Here is a 15,224-nt window from a genome sequence, read left to right on the forward strand (position 1 = left end):
TCGGGGAGGCTCTCACCACTAATAACTGTGTGTGCTGCTTTGTGGGATTCCCCAGCGCTGCCTACGTTCGTAGAAACACGCTGCCACCAATCTTGATTTACTTTTTTTAATCTTGTGATGTTAAGTAGCGTCTCAAAATCCCTCTGGATCATGCTATTACATGGAAGTCTAAGCTTTTCTTTTGGAAGCACATTTCCAGACTTCAGAGTTAAGAATTCAGCAATGGGGCCTGTGAGATCTGATTCAAGTGTAGAGCTTAATAACATAAATAAACCTAAAGGTCTTTTTTCTTAACTGCTTCTTTTATCCAGTCCCCTTTGTTATGCTGACACAGAGAGTGTAGAAATGGACACGTACGGTTTGGAGCGGTGTGAATCACCGAGCTCATGTTGCTTGGGAGGACGTGTCCTGGCAGTGGTTCCAGGTTGAGGTTGGGAGGTCCTGACTGGTACTGGAGGTCAATGGTGGTTCCTGCAGTGGAAGTGGGAGAAGACATCATTCTTTGCATAGTTACTGAGAAGCCAGATGCTCTGGGCTGAGTCTTTTTTTTTTTTTTTTTTCAGAGAACATGGGGGACCTCTGTGGGTGGGGTTTAATGTCCTGGCTCGTCTTTGCTTCCTGCCTGCCCCGCTGTCCTCTTTGCTCTCAGCCTTCTCACTGTCTAGGGCAACCTCCTGGGACGGCTGAGGTTTCAGCTAATAACTGACTGCATGGTTCATCTGTCTCTCTGTGTGTCCCAGTTACTGCTCTTATCAGGGTTTCCCACAGAGTTATAACTTTTCCATATTGCTAACAAAAAAAACCAAAATTGCTTCAGTTTGGTAGATTGCCTAAAACTTGAGCTCCCGGCTGTTGTGAAGCACCACAAATTGTCCCTGGGTCAGATTTTCAGCGATGGGCTGGAAAGAAATGCCTTGGGGATTGAACTGGAGTGAGAAGCATCCATGTTCAAGCCGCAATTCAACCTGAGCCTTCACCTCTCTCCTCCCAAGACCAAGTTCTCTCTACCGCACCTCCTCCAGAGAAGTTCTCTCTACCACACGTCTTCCCTGTAATGCTTTTGAAATAAAACAACTTTGCTGTCCGTTCTTAGCAGGGTTCGTACCTCCCAGCAGCATCTCCTGCAGCAAGCTGTCGATCCTGGCCACGCCAAAGAGCTTCACGAACTGGACTTGCTCTATCATCTGCCAGGTGATGCTCTGCAGCGGGGGCAGCAGGAGGAGGATGTCGCTGAACCGGCCTCGGGAGTCGTACTGGCGATCATTGATGTAGTCCTCCAGGTTGACTTGGACCTGGAAGCGCATGTTCTTCACCTTCCCGGGCTCGCTCAGGCCTTTGCAGTCTGGGAGGGGAAAAAAATGAGGTTAATTGCTGGCTTCTGTAACGAGAAAGCATTGCCCTGGCAGTTGGGCTCTGTAGAGGGAAAAAGATGAGATGCTGGTGATCCTCCAACAGTCACCTCTCAGAGTCTCCAAGCTTATCTGACATTGCACAGCATTGGGCTGCCACTATTTCATATCTTATATGGAATAGGAAATCAGTAAGTGGAATTTGATGGGAAACTAACAAAATAAGAGCTCGCTTCAGATGGATATGTCTGGCTACTGCCATTAGTGAAGAGGAAGCATTTAGAAGTTGAACCATACTTGTCCTTCCAAGGAACTGGTCTGGAATTTCCCCTGAAAACTTTTAGGACCCAAGGGAACAGCAGGGAGATGTGCCAGGGGAGGGTGAGGCTGGGCATTAGGGGAAGGTCCTTCCCCCGGAGGGTGGTGGAGCCCTGGCACAGGCTGCCCAGGGAGGCATCACGGCACCAGCCTGGCGATGTTCCAGAAGCACTTGGACAAGGCCCTCAGAGACACGGTGTGAATTTGGGGTGTCCTGTGCAGGGACGGGGGCTGGGCTCAGTGAGCCTTGCGGGTCCCTCCCAGCTCAGGGCATTCTGTGATTCTAAGAACTTTGAGTCCCAACTACTGCCACTAAATGCACACAGGTTTAGTGCCTGTCTGTTGCAAATACGCCACTGCAGCATCAGATTCTTGGCTTGATTTGCTGTCTTTGACCTGTGGTCAGTCCATTTTTCATGGCCCACTGGTCCAGTTTTGCTTAATCATCAATTAAATGTGCGTTCTGGGTAGGCTGAAGTGCCGGGATTTACAGCTTTCCGCTCCAGCCTCTCCTGCTACCTAAAACTGAGGTTTCTGGCTCATTGGGCTGTTATCTTCACCATCTGCAAAGAATCCACAAGCACCACGTTTTAAAGATGGGCATGCCAAGAGATCAGACAAAGTGGTTAACAAGTTGTTGTATGTCAGTGTGTAACTCCATAGACACGCCTGCTTGTTAGCATGAATGAATTTCACTTCTGCAGAGCTTCACACTTTTTCATTTTAGATGCAATTGCAGTGCCTCACTGTCACGATGATCTGAAGTTTCGCTGAGATACTGATCAGCCGAGAAGGTAATTTGTCAGACTGAATTTAATAACGTGAGCCTTACTGAGATCTGCAGCAGGCTCTTTGGCGAGCCAGAGTTCATGATGTATTTAAAACTCCTGTATCTTGATTTCAGGTCAGTGAACACAGCAAAAACGTAAGATGCTCTAATTTCTCCATGCTAATAGATGACAAAGACAAAAGGACATTGTTGTGGACTTGGGATCGTTCCCCCAGCTCTCCTCCAAGCTACAAGGCAATACACGCTGCAGGGACCCGAGCGTTGTACCGAGGGGGTTTGTGCGTGAGCTGTAGGCAGGGGGAAACGGGAGTGTTTGGGGGGAACCTGGGCTGAGACAGAAACCCCCATGTTTGTGGAAGGAGAATACAGCAAATGGTCAAAACAAGCTTTTGTTTGCCCCTGTGTGTTTCCCTGTTCTCCATCCTGTATGGTTGGGCCCTGCCCTTGGGTGGTACCGACGGCCAGCGAGATCCATTAGCAGACACCTTTGATATTTCTGGGTACTCTGAACAGCCCAGCTCTCTGTGGTTTTTAATGCTGCTTTCTGAACGCTGATGGATGCTCTACACTGCTGCTCAGTTGACTCACTTCGCTTATGCATAATTCACTAACGGCTTATATGTCCTTAATAGTCATCATCTTCGTTTCAGACTGATGGGCTTTCCTGAAGCCAAGCTACAGAAGCAGCAAAACTCCCCTAGGGTCTGCAGAGTCTTGCACGTCGGTCTGACTGGAGTAATTTCTTGCTAAATACTTAAGTGTTCAGGAATAGGCCGCTTCTGACATGTCCTTACAGCACTGCTAAGTGTGGCTCATTACAGCAGAGGCAGGGGGAAATGTAGAGCTGCTTCCAGGGGGGGTTTCTGGTTATTGGAGAGCCCTCAACTCCTTTTCAAGCCCCATGCTTGGCAATCAGGAAAGGAAGCTTACCTGGATCAAAGAAGATGATGGCTTTAAGGCAAGCATACTCATTGTCATCAATCTGGATGTCCCGCAAGGGCTTCACCAACTCGTCCAAGATTCTGGTGGCCACGCGAGCGATTTCCAGTTCTGGGCAGTGCATTGGGATGATGAAGTCATTCCCTGACAGAGAAATTCGCTGTCAGATTTTTGTTCTAGCTCTGAGGACACCGTCTCACCCAGAAGTTTCCCCAAGGCATGTTGCCAGATGGTCCCCGTGCCCACGTGCGGTAGATTTCCAGCGTGCAGCTTCATACTTCGATTTGCGATTAAGAAGCAAGCCATGGATCTCGTTCTTTGGTCCTTAATTATCTCGTCTGCACATGTCGGTACACCCACACTCTACACAAAGCCTGCTCCGTGTTCTGCTCTGGTTTACCCCCGTTATACCTAGCATCTGTTTGCAAGTGGCGTCGCGTCTTTATTTTCGGTGTGTTATTTTTTTAAACAAAGTTCTCCCTCCCTTTTTTCTTTAACTTGTGGCTTTCAAGGTCAGGATTTTCATTTTTTCCACGAATAATCCCACCTGTGTTTTTGGTGGCAGAGAGCTACATAAAAAGGAAATACCCATTTGCACTATAATTTTTAATGGACCTTTAAGCACCGGTACCCAAATACATCATTGCCCGTGTCCTGGCAATTCCAGTTACAAAAACAAGGCGAAGCAGTTTGAGATGCCACGTACGTATTGGGGGTTTTCTCATGCACACTTTCAAAGGAAACTGTTGTAAAAGTCCCACTGAATTTGCTTGCTCCTTTTTATGCTTCTCCAGAGACCTCCTCAAGCACTTAGTCTCAAGCCAGGTGAGCAGACCGTGCCCGGGAGCGCAGAGAGGATTTCAGGCAGGCAGGGGACTTGGCAATGAGTCGGGTGTGCAAATTATAAAAGCAGGAGTGTATTTCACTACTTTACCTAATAGCAGAAAATCGGTGTATGGTATGGATCGCTTGGCTACCCCGAGGAGCAGGTGTTCCCCCGCGTGGGCTCTGAGCAAGGCAACCTGGAGATGGCACAGATGAGAAATAATATTACATTTGAAATGCAGCGACCAGAACGGTGAGCTGTTGCTGTTTAGATTAAGCCAAATTTGGTGTTTGTTTAGATAGCGCAGATCTACAGATAAAGTGCTATTAAGAGCTAGAAATTATTAGTATATCTTCACTTTTCAGCAGTGCTACATCCATGGCAAGCTAAATAAACAGTTGTTTTCAGCTGTAAGAGCAAAGAGGGCCTTGAGTAATTTGAGTTCTTAGGAAGTAAATGGCTTTTATATTCAACTATCAGGTATCAATAAAGGGAAAACAGTCTATTTTGACTGGGTCCTTGTGCAGACTGGAGTGACCGACTCTATTATATTTTGGGGGACTTTGGCTACTCGACTTATTGATCCGTTGTCCTTTATTCTTTCTCTCCTGCTAGTTTGCTGCTCTGCATAGGGTGATCTATACGTTAATGTCATTTTCCTGTTGAAAGGTATGGTTGGGAATTCCTGTCGAAGGCAGGGGGTTTGCAGGGAAGAGGCAGTTGCATTTTACCTGGTCGTCAAGCGGAAGCTCACAAAATGCTGGGATGTATTTTGCCCATTCAACCAGCACCAGAAGCTGCTGTTTCATGGATTCGCACACGTCGTTGATGGTTGCAACCTTCTTCATAGCAATGTCCATGTTGTGCACGGGACTCAGCGACGAATACTGAAAGAGAAACAGCCTGGTTGCACTGGGATAGATCCGTGCTGTTTTGTCATCCTCGACAGCAGCGATTCACTGATAACATGGGGACCCTTCACAGACGTTGACCTCATCGAGTCGTCGACAAGACCTTTGCTGTTGTTGCTCATGTATCTGCTCAGCGGTGTGTACTGCCCAATGTGCAGCCTCCACGAGGTGGTGCTCAGTCCCAACAGACACCCCTCCCTCCTCTGCCTCCTTTCCCACTCTCCAGGCTGGCTCAGGACAAAATCTGATTAATGTTCCTGTTCCTAGCAGTAGCCAGCAGCACCGGGTCCCAGCTTCCCACCAATCACCTAACCAACCAAATGCATGAAATGCATCCAGCCCTCCTCCCCCAGGGAGCTGTCTGGGACAAAAAACCACCCCTTTCAGTCTCTAAAAATCTGGTGGAGAGAGGGAATTTTTGAAAAGGAAGTGGGTGCATCGCTGCATGTAATATGCAACATCTGGACAGTATGTTTCAGTGGAGAAAGGATATTTGCATAAGAATTTAAAGGATGGGCAGGGTGAAATTCATTGTGGTACGTGAAATAAGAAAGCAATCAGCGTTAGTTGAAGCCCAGTGATTTTATTAGCCTTATTTTTCTCCCCTAAAATTGTTTCCCTGGTAAAGTTACAAGAAAAGATATAATCGACCATGACGGGAACATTACGTTCCACGCAGGACAGAGCGTGCAGCAAGGAGAGAGAAACTTCTGCGTGAAATTCAGTAAGTTTTTAGGGGTGCAGCAACAATTTAGGCTGGAGGCAGAGGGAACCTGGAGTCTGCAACATATCTCAGCCCTTGGAATTTCAGCTTTGAGTCTCACACACCAAAGGCTTCGTCTGCTCCTTTCTGAGCAGGTAGTCTTGGTAATGCACCGAGGATTTTTTCTGCCTGCTTTTGGATCTCTCTAATGCGTTTTCTTCCCTGTGGCTTTGTGCAAGAGCCATCCAAGGGCAGAAAAAGATGCAGCCCTGGTTGGTTTAGCGAGCTCATAACCCAATATAGGATAGCTGAAGGCCACATACTCATGCGGAGGGCTGTCACCGCATGTCGTACCTGCTGCGCCATGGCCTCCGCCTGAGTGAGCACGCTGATGGAGAGAGAGCCGTTGTCCTCGTAGCTGCTCCTGCGAATGCTGATCCTGTCGCGCTCGTTCTGCACGGCTGAAACGAGAGTGAGCAGTGGTCGTGTTAGCAAGAAACTTCCCACGCAGCCGACGGCTGCTGTTACCTGTGGTCCCCAAACGGGCGTGGATGGAGCTTTAGTGCCTGCAAGACCCTCTGACCTTGCTGGATGATGGAGTAGGATTAAACAGGCACCGGGGAGAGGGAAAGACCACCAGTGAGGGAGAAGCACAGGAGCAACAGAGGGAGGTAGATAAGGCCATTTGGCAGCCAGAGCAACCCCTGCGGGACTTTAGCTGGTCCCACTGGGTTTGATGCAGCTCAGGGGGAGCTTGGGGATTTGATGTCGAACCTTTTCACTTGGCAATGCACCCACACTGCTGGAGTCCTGGCCTCCGATACCCTTTTTGCCATCATATCCTCTAATTCCACCTCAAGGCTGCCTTGAAGTGTCCCCTGCCCCTGAGGCATCGCAGGTGGCGGTCCCCAGGGGACATCTCCACCACTTACGGGGAGCAGGAAGGGTCACCTCGTTTCGGAAGCTCCAAAGAAAGCAAGCTGAAATTCACTGATCCCACCTTAAAACCATTCCCTCGGCCTTGCCCTTCACAGTGCTGATCTCAATGAGCCCGTAACCCGGATGGCAATGCCTGCACGCAGCTTTGGGAGCACACCAAGCTGGGGTTTGCCTCCAGCTCTGCTGGCACCCTGTGCAAATCACTGCCGCAGATCAGCTCAGAGTGTCCCGAGCTGTTAATAACAGTGATACAGTGCTCCTTGGACACGCTATAGTGACCGCCGCAGAGTGACGATCAGCCCTGGGCTTTTTGCAAACTAAAAGGTACAGCCGTGCCATGGTGAGATAGAAAGAAAAATACTCATTTATTGAGGTCTATTCCACTCTTTAAACCATCCTTTCCCCAGAAACACAAGCCACATGTAGCCCCATGCTCTGTCAACCCTCCATGTCGAACATAAGGGATTTATTGCGTTTCAGTAGCTTTATTTTTGCAACACAGGCTCCAAGAACCGACTCACCTCCACTGCAGCCATCAAGTAAAACAGCAGCAGAGGAAAAAGCTGAATTTAGGCTTAAGGCAACCTTGTTTTCAGCATTAGTTTCTCCCCTGAGCCTTATTGCCTCCCGCTGGCAGTAAACAAGCCCACATGGGGCTGGAGGAAGGAGCCCGAATGCAGACTCAGCGTTTTCCTGCTAGGTCATATGTCTTGGCCATGTAAAGCTCGGGGAAGGCAATTAGCAGGTCCTTAAAGCAGAAGGAGCAGGAAGGTTTAGCATGTGGTGATAATGCAGCACATCCTTCCTCCTTCACACAGCAATTGCAGGCTCCTTTTGGTTTTATTTAGTTTTTATTTAAGGGAAATGACTCAGACGTAGCTGTCAAAGCACTGTTTCACTCTGTGCTTTAACCCCTTGGATGTGACACAGTGCGGTTTTGTCTCAAAAGCGGCCGCTGGAGAAGATTTTTCCAGCAACGATTTTTTGCAGAGTCAGCAAAATCATTTTGCCGTCACTCTTCTGAGACTTTGCCTCGCCGCTGGGCCCTGCTTTAGAGCAAGCGTCATTCTTTGCACGGGGCACGTTTCTCTGAATTCAGGCAAAGAATGTGGGCACCGTTTCATGCACAGGGTGGGAAGGAGGGGGCTTTTTTGTCAGCTCCACTCCAAACACTGACCTGTTTTCCTAACCAGCCTCTGATGAGGGGCCAAAAAAGTGAAAGGGCAACAGTGACAAAAATCAATATCTCCTGTTATCGGCAGGAGTGTAGTATTTATTTACCAGGATTTGGGGCTCAGCCTTGCTGTCAGTCAGGACCCGCTCGCTGCTGAGCTGGGTGTGCTTGGGGGGGCTCTGCTGGGGTCCAGCCACCAAAGCCATTTGCACCTTGGAGGCAACCTCTCCCGAATGCCTGCAAGGGGCTGGGTGCGTACAGCGATTTGTAAAAGATGCATCACACTTACATATTCCTGAAGCCTTTTCAGGCTATGGGTACTAAGTAGAAGCAATCGGACATCAATTTAGAGAGCAAACAAGTACAAGTACTGGGATGCACAGCTGGCTTACCCTAGACAGCAGCATACATCACCCTACCCATGGGGGGGGGTGATGGAAAAGGCTGTTCAGCCGGGGTCCCCCACCAGTCTGAAGGTGGAAGATGTGAAGGTGTGAAGATTAATCTTCACAACAGATTAACCCTTCCTGGCTTTTTTTTGGTACACCAGAAAGACAAGCAGCAGCATCCAGCACCGAGTAGAAACAAGCCCGCATAAATTCATGTCATCACTGATGTCCTTGGAAAGTCCCCACCCAACCTGCTGTGCCTGGTTTCCTATCAGATGTTCCCTCACGGAGATCTCTGGGCGTGTTGGGGCTCTTGTTGCCCACTGGCAAGAAAAGGTACGAATTTTGCCTTTCCAGCTGAGTTACACATCTTATTTTGCGGAAATACCCAGGCAGAGCTGGCCCTAGTCCCTAGTCCCCGATGACAGACTCCTTTAAGAGCCCTCAGCCTGTTTTCTTCCCAGCTCCTTTTATGGCACATATTTCAGTCCTTCGCTCACACTCTGATAAGCTCAGTCTTCCAAGTGTAAGTGGATGGTACAGACCGACTTTCTCAAGGTGATTTGGGTGTTATCGCTGAAAGTACCCAAGATGTGATGGAATTAGATACAAAAGGGAGTTAATGTTTTACCTGCCACAAAAATTACTCTGTGGTAATTATATTGCTATATTTATTGTGCCTGTAAAAGGGAAGGGATAGGTCAGTCGTGGTGAGGCATCGGGGTGTGCTGGCGCTGAGGGTGCTCGGGCTCAGGTGTGATCTTGGCTTTGCAGTCAATAAAACTCACAAACTTGTAGGAAGGACTAAAATCCCGGTGCTGGATCCCACTCTCTCCCAGGGACTACTGTTCCCAGTATATGCCTGGCAAAAGCTTTGCTCACCCATTTCTTTTTTTCTCTAGCCCTGTCCTCTGCGCAGCGCTCCAGTTCCCAAAGCCAATAAACACTGGGAAGGGCCGCCGCAGCCTCGCACGAGGCACGTCCGTGGGAGCGAGCCCCCCCGACGCTGCCGGCCGGGGACAGCGTGTCCCCAAACCGCCATTTCCCCCAGGGAAAGGGGCGAGATGGTGCCTGTCTCTCCCTCTGGGGAACTGTCCAGAGCTACGACATGTCCTGAGTGCGGGAAGCGGATGGAAAACATATTCTCCATCTGATATAGAGGAGCTGTCGGAGGGGTTTTGTTATTCAGAGCAAGCCTGGCCCTTTTGCCATGAGCGCACCAGGGATGCCGGCAGCCTGGCAGGCTGCAGAGCACGCGTGGCAGGTCTTGAGCAAACAGCGGTGTGTTTGTGGGATTGCAACAAACCCGTGTTTCCCAAACAATTTGTCCTTGCTGCCTTGCCACATAGGTACAGAGCCTGTGATGAGGAACCTCCAGGGAGTCCAATACATACGGGCATGGGCATTGACTGGACGGGGAGAGCAGCACACCAGTAACTTTCCATCGTAACTGCAGAGGTTAAAGCCCTGCCTGCATGGCAGTTACCGTTTCCATTATTATTCCACTAAAAAACAACCCTGTTTAACACTAATGAAGTTGGAAATGTATTAATAAATGCCATAAAGAGAGAGCAGGAGGAGGGAGGTGCGAGTGCCCCACCACAGTGCCGGCGTTCCCCAGCACTCACAGTGTTTCTGTCTCCAGATTTACCCCTTCTGCTGTCTGATTAATTTATATGTACAAATAATTCTTCTTCCCCAAGCTACCTCTGATTTTGTAGGTGTGGTATATTTTGTTTGCAAATAATTCCCAATGGTACTTGCACATTTACTCATTTTACGGGCTTCTGGCCTGATTTATGACTATCACAAAGTGGGGAAGATCCTTCAACTTGTTCATCCATTCTTGCAACAAGCTGCAGTCTCAGCCTTCTAAAAGCTGGCAGAAGAGATGTACAAACAGAAGGTATGAAACAAGATAGAGGTCCTATGAAACAGTAAAAAACCGTGTCCTATAAACCTGTCCAATTTAACAAAAATAAACAAAAAATAGCCTCAAATCTTCCCACAGTGTTGTGGCTCTAAGTGATACAATAATTCTTTTTAGTTCTGCGTAAAACTAAAGGAGTTCATGTACATTCATAAATTACTTCAAAGGGGATGAGAGGTTAAATATTAACCCCTCTTTTTTTCACCAGCAAACTGAGCCCTGACAGTGCAGTGCTGGCATTTCAAAAGGCTTCCAAGTTTTCAGATGCTCAACTCCATGTGAGTAGATGACCTGGCTCACTTGAAAAATCACACCCTGATAATTTAGTCAAGGTTAAACATGATCTCAGTGAGATACTAAAAATAGTATCTTGCTGTTTTCTTTGGATGTTTAAGTATCTGGTGCACTCCTCACTCGCTGATGCTGTGGTGACCAAAAACCTGTCCGGTAGCATCGTGCAAAACAATAGAAATTGAACCTTCTCCTGTGCAAGTAGAGAAAATCAGGGAGAATGGGCAGAAAATCCCTGAAACACCCAGACCACCCTGCAGTACAGTCCCAGCCTTAACAGGAAAGCAAGGATAAAGGAACGAACCTCCGGTAAAAATCTTATATCCTGATCATAGTGGCAGTTCGAGAGACGAGAAGGGGGTTGCATTCAAGCAAGCCTTTTCCTCTCCCCTCATCCTGACGTTAATGGTTTTTTACTTGTAATTATTGATACCAGAAATGTAATTGGGATAGGAGTGTTTCTGAATGAGCTAATTTCTAGGAAATCTGGGGACTGGACTTTCCACAAGGCTCAGGTCTTGGCCCTTTCTTGCTCTCGCTGGCGCCATCTCAATCTCGCTGGATTCCATCTCAATGCTCAAGCCTGGAGATGTTGGGCTCATGTGTGGGACCATCCTGGCCCTTTCCGAAAGCAGGATCACATTCCTAGTGTACAAACATGACAATCTAACAGACCCTACTGATATTTTCTCAACAGCCTCTGCCCAGCTGCCCCAAGCCCATAGTGACCCTATAGCCCATGTTATATATATATAGCACCGTGCTCCCGGGACCAGCAGTGCGGAGGCCCTCAGCCCTGCCCCTACACTGCTGCCCCAACGGACAGCCGGTTTAAAGGTCGGGTATTTGCATCATGTGGCTTTTTTTAAGGCAGAAATTTCCCTTCTACCAGGCCAGATAATACAGCGCCTCTCAACCTCTTATGCGCTGGAGTTGTTTCCAACAGGGGAAAAAGAGAGAAAGAAATATCCAAGTGTGTCATGTCACATCTTACAACACAGGAATATTGGAAAAAAAAATCCCCCTGGATGCAAAATTCCAGTTTATCGGTTAGTTTTGCTGGGGAACAGCAAGTTTTCTGATATTGTGTACGCACCCATGGAGCAGTGGGGCAGTGGGGCGCTGGCAGTGGGGACTGCGGGAGGGTGCCACAACCCTGCTAACCCCACCCCAGGTGTATCGTCACAGACAGGCTGGGAAAAGGATTGTTTCCAGCTTCTTCCCCTCTACTGTGAATAAACAACGCTCTTACCACACCCTGGAAAGTCTGACTGCTGTTGTATGGGCTGGCTGAGAAGCGGTGCGCCAGAGAGGGAGAGTGTCAAACTCTTGCGTGCCAGTGCTGGGACAACAGGACGCCTCGAGTGTGGATGTCCCAGCTGTGGCCTCCCAACATGAATCAGCGCATGCCGCCGAAAAATTATGCGCCAACCTTTATATCACCCTCACGCTGCTCTATCCCAGGACACACGTTCCCTTTTTCCCTAATGCTTCACAATACTGTTTAATATTAATCTAGAACCACCCTAAAGCAAATAACTCTGTTCTTTTTGTGCACACAATTGTGCAAGAAAATTTCTTTCACAGTCCTGCACACATGCTTTGAATATAGCTCTGGTCAGCTAAACTACTTTCTGCACAGCAGTTGCTCAAGGTGCTTTAAAAACCTCCCTTACCGAGCACATGAGCAGTTTGTGAGCACACAACCTGACTCTGCACCCATAAAAAAGTTTCAAAGAATGTGACTATGTGGAACCTGAGTCATCTTCCATTGGGCCACAATCAATAATGAAGGCATGAGCCAAGTCTTTACAACTTTTACCATAAAACCAATAAAAATCATGCTTCGGCTCAAAGAATGGAGCTGATAACCAGATTTCAGCCTTACCAAGCTGTGGAGCTTGCAGCATTGGCAATTGGCTCCATCCCCATCTAGAACTGACCATATATGCTTCAGTTTGGTCTTGATTACTTTGAGGCTATTTTTTTCCTGTCTGCTGTATTTGCTCCATTTCTCCTAAATTAAACCAGCAGGCATTTTTGCTACAGCCATGACCTACACCAAATTACAAGACACCCTCGTTCTCCAGGAAAACATATGGTCAGAAGGTTGGAAAGATTTTTTTCATCACCGGTGAAATCTTATGAATTACCAGAAATCAGTGACAAATTTCCCCTTGGTTTCAGTGGGACCATGATTTCACCCATTGGGTAAGAGGCGTTTAGCTCGGTGGTATGGAAAGAAATTTTCAGTTTCCTTTCTAGCTCCCCCACTCTTTAGCTGCCGGTGGGTTGGAAAACAGCACAAATAAAGGTGATGAGTGCTGACGCCATCACCCAGCTACCCGTGCATCAGGGCGATGACCCATCTGCTGTGGGCTGGGCCCCCACTTTGCTAAGCACTCAGCGTACAAAGACGGTCTCTGCCCAGAAAGCTTGGAGTAAGTAAAATAGTATCATCCGTGCTCTCGCACTATGCAAACACCGAATGATCAGAGATCAGAAACGCTATGGTAGGTCCCAAGCTTTCCCAGGGAAGCTGGCAGTAAGGAGTTAAGGCATAGGTTAACAGAAGTCAGTTTTCTCTTGCTTACCATTAGGCGCTGTAGCACTTAGTATTTCCTTCAGTGTATTGGAAGGGCACTTCCCAATGGTCACTGGTACCCAAATGCTCTACAGTGCTCCGCTTCCCTCTTAATACAGCCAATGTGAAGTGCAATAAAAGGCATCAGCCAATATTGGATTGGCCCTTCAGTACTGGTGCTAACTGTGCCTCCATGGTCGTGCTATGCCCACCACGAGGGCAGGGCTACCGAAGGGTTTGACTCTGACTCAGATCCCAGCTCAGGGGGCACAGAGGCCATCTGCCTCTGGGAGCACTGCCTGTGTGCCCCGTGCCACAGAGGAGCCTCTCCCGCACCATAAGGCATCGTGTTCAGGCTGTACTTTGCCCTGAGGGGTGCACCAAGCTACATGAGCATCAGCCAAGTCAACTGCTAAGTGCTACTCTGCAGTAGTCTGTTGGTCTTTGTGAGACTAAAGACAGCAGGTCCTCACTGAGACCGTCACAGCTGGGATTAGGAGTCACACTAACAGGTACGTAGCAATAGAATTTCTGTTGGGGAAAAAATTAGAGGCTCATTTAACCCTGAAGAAGCCCACCTCTTTCCCAGTATAAAAATATCCTAAAGAGAACAGCCTCCCAGTTACAGTACTCTAATTGAAATTCCCATCTGATAAGGTAGGAAATGGGGCTTTCAGATTCAAGAAACCTCTCACTGTGACACACGAGCATCATCTCCCTGGGCCAGGGCTGCTGCTGCTCTCCATCATGCTCTGCAGTGGGAGTAAGGCCAGAGCCAGCAGCAGGCAGTTTTGAGATGTCTCTTTGCACCTACCTTCTTTCTTCATGCCGGCTCTGAAGCACTTCTTGAGCCTGCAGTACCTGCACTGGTTCCTCTTGTCTTTGTCTATCACACACTGTCGGCTGAACCTGGGAGGAGATGGGACATAAAACCTGGAGCAACAAGCCTGGCGTCTGCACCCAGCTCACCTCGAGCAGCCCCAAATACAGACCTCGCTGAGCCACGCATTGCCTGAACTCAGTGAAGGACCAAAGGTTTGCAAGAAACGGATTGAATCAATGTTGGCTTGGCCCAGTTCCTCATCTTCCCCGCCGCCGTCCCTGCCAGCTGGGAACGCAGCAACTTCAGACCACCCACCCTGCGAGGACTGCAATGGTTTTGGCCGTGAAAGTGTGACTGTGACTCAAGTTGTGCCGGTGCCTGGCAGCGTAGGAACTCCCTCTCCCACTTTCAGACAGTTATTGGGTGTTCGGCGTCGGGACTCATTTGATCCCGTCTGTTAACACTGTCCTGCTTTGTGTAGGATAATTACACTACGGACCACAAGCAATTTTGTGTCTTCAGCCTAGTTTTGAGGCACGTGGTCTCCTAATTCCTATTCATTTCAAGGGGGGTTTTAGGAACCTGTGTGCTGTTCAAGGGGTGGCCCACGTAGACTTGGCAGCTCTTGGCATGGTGGGTCAAGCGGTGGAAGAGGAATCTGCCACGCAGAGGGGAGTTGGCGTGGGTTGCTCTGGGACCATCATCAAGCTGTAAAAGCTGAGGCACTTTCCCAGACTGCTAAAAAGCCAAAGGTACAAAGGCCCAAAGAGTTTCCAAGGAATTCACGGCTGCGATAAACAACAGAGCTCCAAGTTGGGCTAAATACAGCACAGCTCACCAAATAAGGATTTGCAGACAAGCGAGCGTTTGCCATTTACTTGGCTTCGATGCTGTGGATCTTCCCCGAGCTGCCAAATATCACAGAGATTCATGGATTCCTGGGGAGGGGCAACAGCTCTGCTCCCAGGAGACTGATAGCTGGAATTTCAAAGAAATCAGTAGTAGCTGTTGCCTCCTCCTGCAGGGATCCCTTGGTTCCTGGGGTGGGCACTGTGCGGGTGGACTCTGCTGTCACACCGAGTGTCTTTCATGGCTGATGTGTCCTGGAGTGATAAGGTCCCCAGGAGCATTTTGAGCAAACAGGGTGAGTCACGTTGCAAAAATTTGGAATGCCCTTAAAGGAGGAAAAGCTCTGGAACAGAAAGGAGACTTCCAGGTTTTAATTAGAGATGAAGCCTTGAGTGTATTTGGGGGTTTT

The 15,224-nt window shown here is 48.6% G+C and overlaps 1 protein-coding gene and 1 long non-coding RNA gene across 4 annotated transcripts in view; one reads left to right on the forward strand and one right to left on the reverse strand.

Annotated features, from left to right (window-relative positions):
- LOC142060898 (hepatocyte nuclear factor 4-beta-like) overlaps window positions 1–15,224 on the reverse strand; it is a 29,448-nt gene that overhangs the window by 6,561 nt on the left and 7,663 nt on the right. For both annotated transcript variants that reach the window (XM_075101242.1, XM_075101240.1), the window contains exons 3-9: window positions 13,958–14,052; window positions 6,191–6,297; window positions 4,954–5,109; window positions 4,331–4,418; window positions 3,388–3,540; window positions 1,106–1,342; window positions 358–471 (exon numbers count right to left, since the gene is read on the reverse strand). In XM_075101242.1, coding sequence (XP_074957343.1) covers window positions 358–471; window positions 1,106–1,342; window positions 3,388–3,540; window positions 4,331–4,418; window positions 4,954–5,109; window positions 6,191–6,297; window positions 13,958–14,052 — 950 coding nt within the window. The remainder of the gene's footprint in view (window positions 1–357; window positions 472–1,105; window positions 1,343–3,387; window positions 3,541–4,330; window positions 4,419–4,953; window positions 5,110–6,190; window positions 6,298–13,957; window positions 14,053–15,224) is intronic.
- LOC142060901 (uncharacterized) lies at window positions 8,079–11,751 on the forward strand. 2 transcript variants are annotated; one of them, XR_012661978.1, is made up of 3 exons: window positions 8,079–8,200; window positions 8,500–8,674; window positions 9,688–11,751. It is a non-coding gene; the product is annotated as an uncharacterized LOC142060901 (long non-coding RNA). The 2 variants fall into 2 exon arrangements; XR_012661979.1 differs by lacking the exon at window positions 9,688–11,751 and adding an exon at window positions 9,241–9,576.

Source organism: Phalacrocorax aristotelis, chromosome 8 (assembly GCF_949628215.1).
Source record: "Phalacrocorax aristotelis chromosome 8, bGulAri2.1, whole genome shotgun sequence".
In the NCBI taxonomy this organism is placed as follows: Eukaryota; Metazoa; Chordata; class Aves; order Suliformes; family Phalacrocoracidae; genus Phalacrocorax; species Phalacrocorax aristotelis.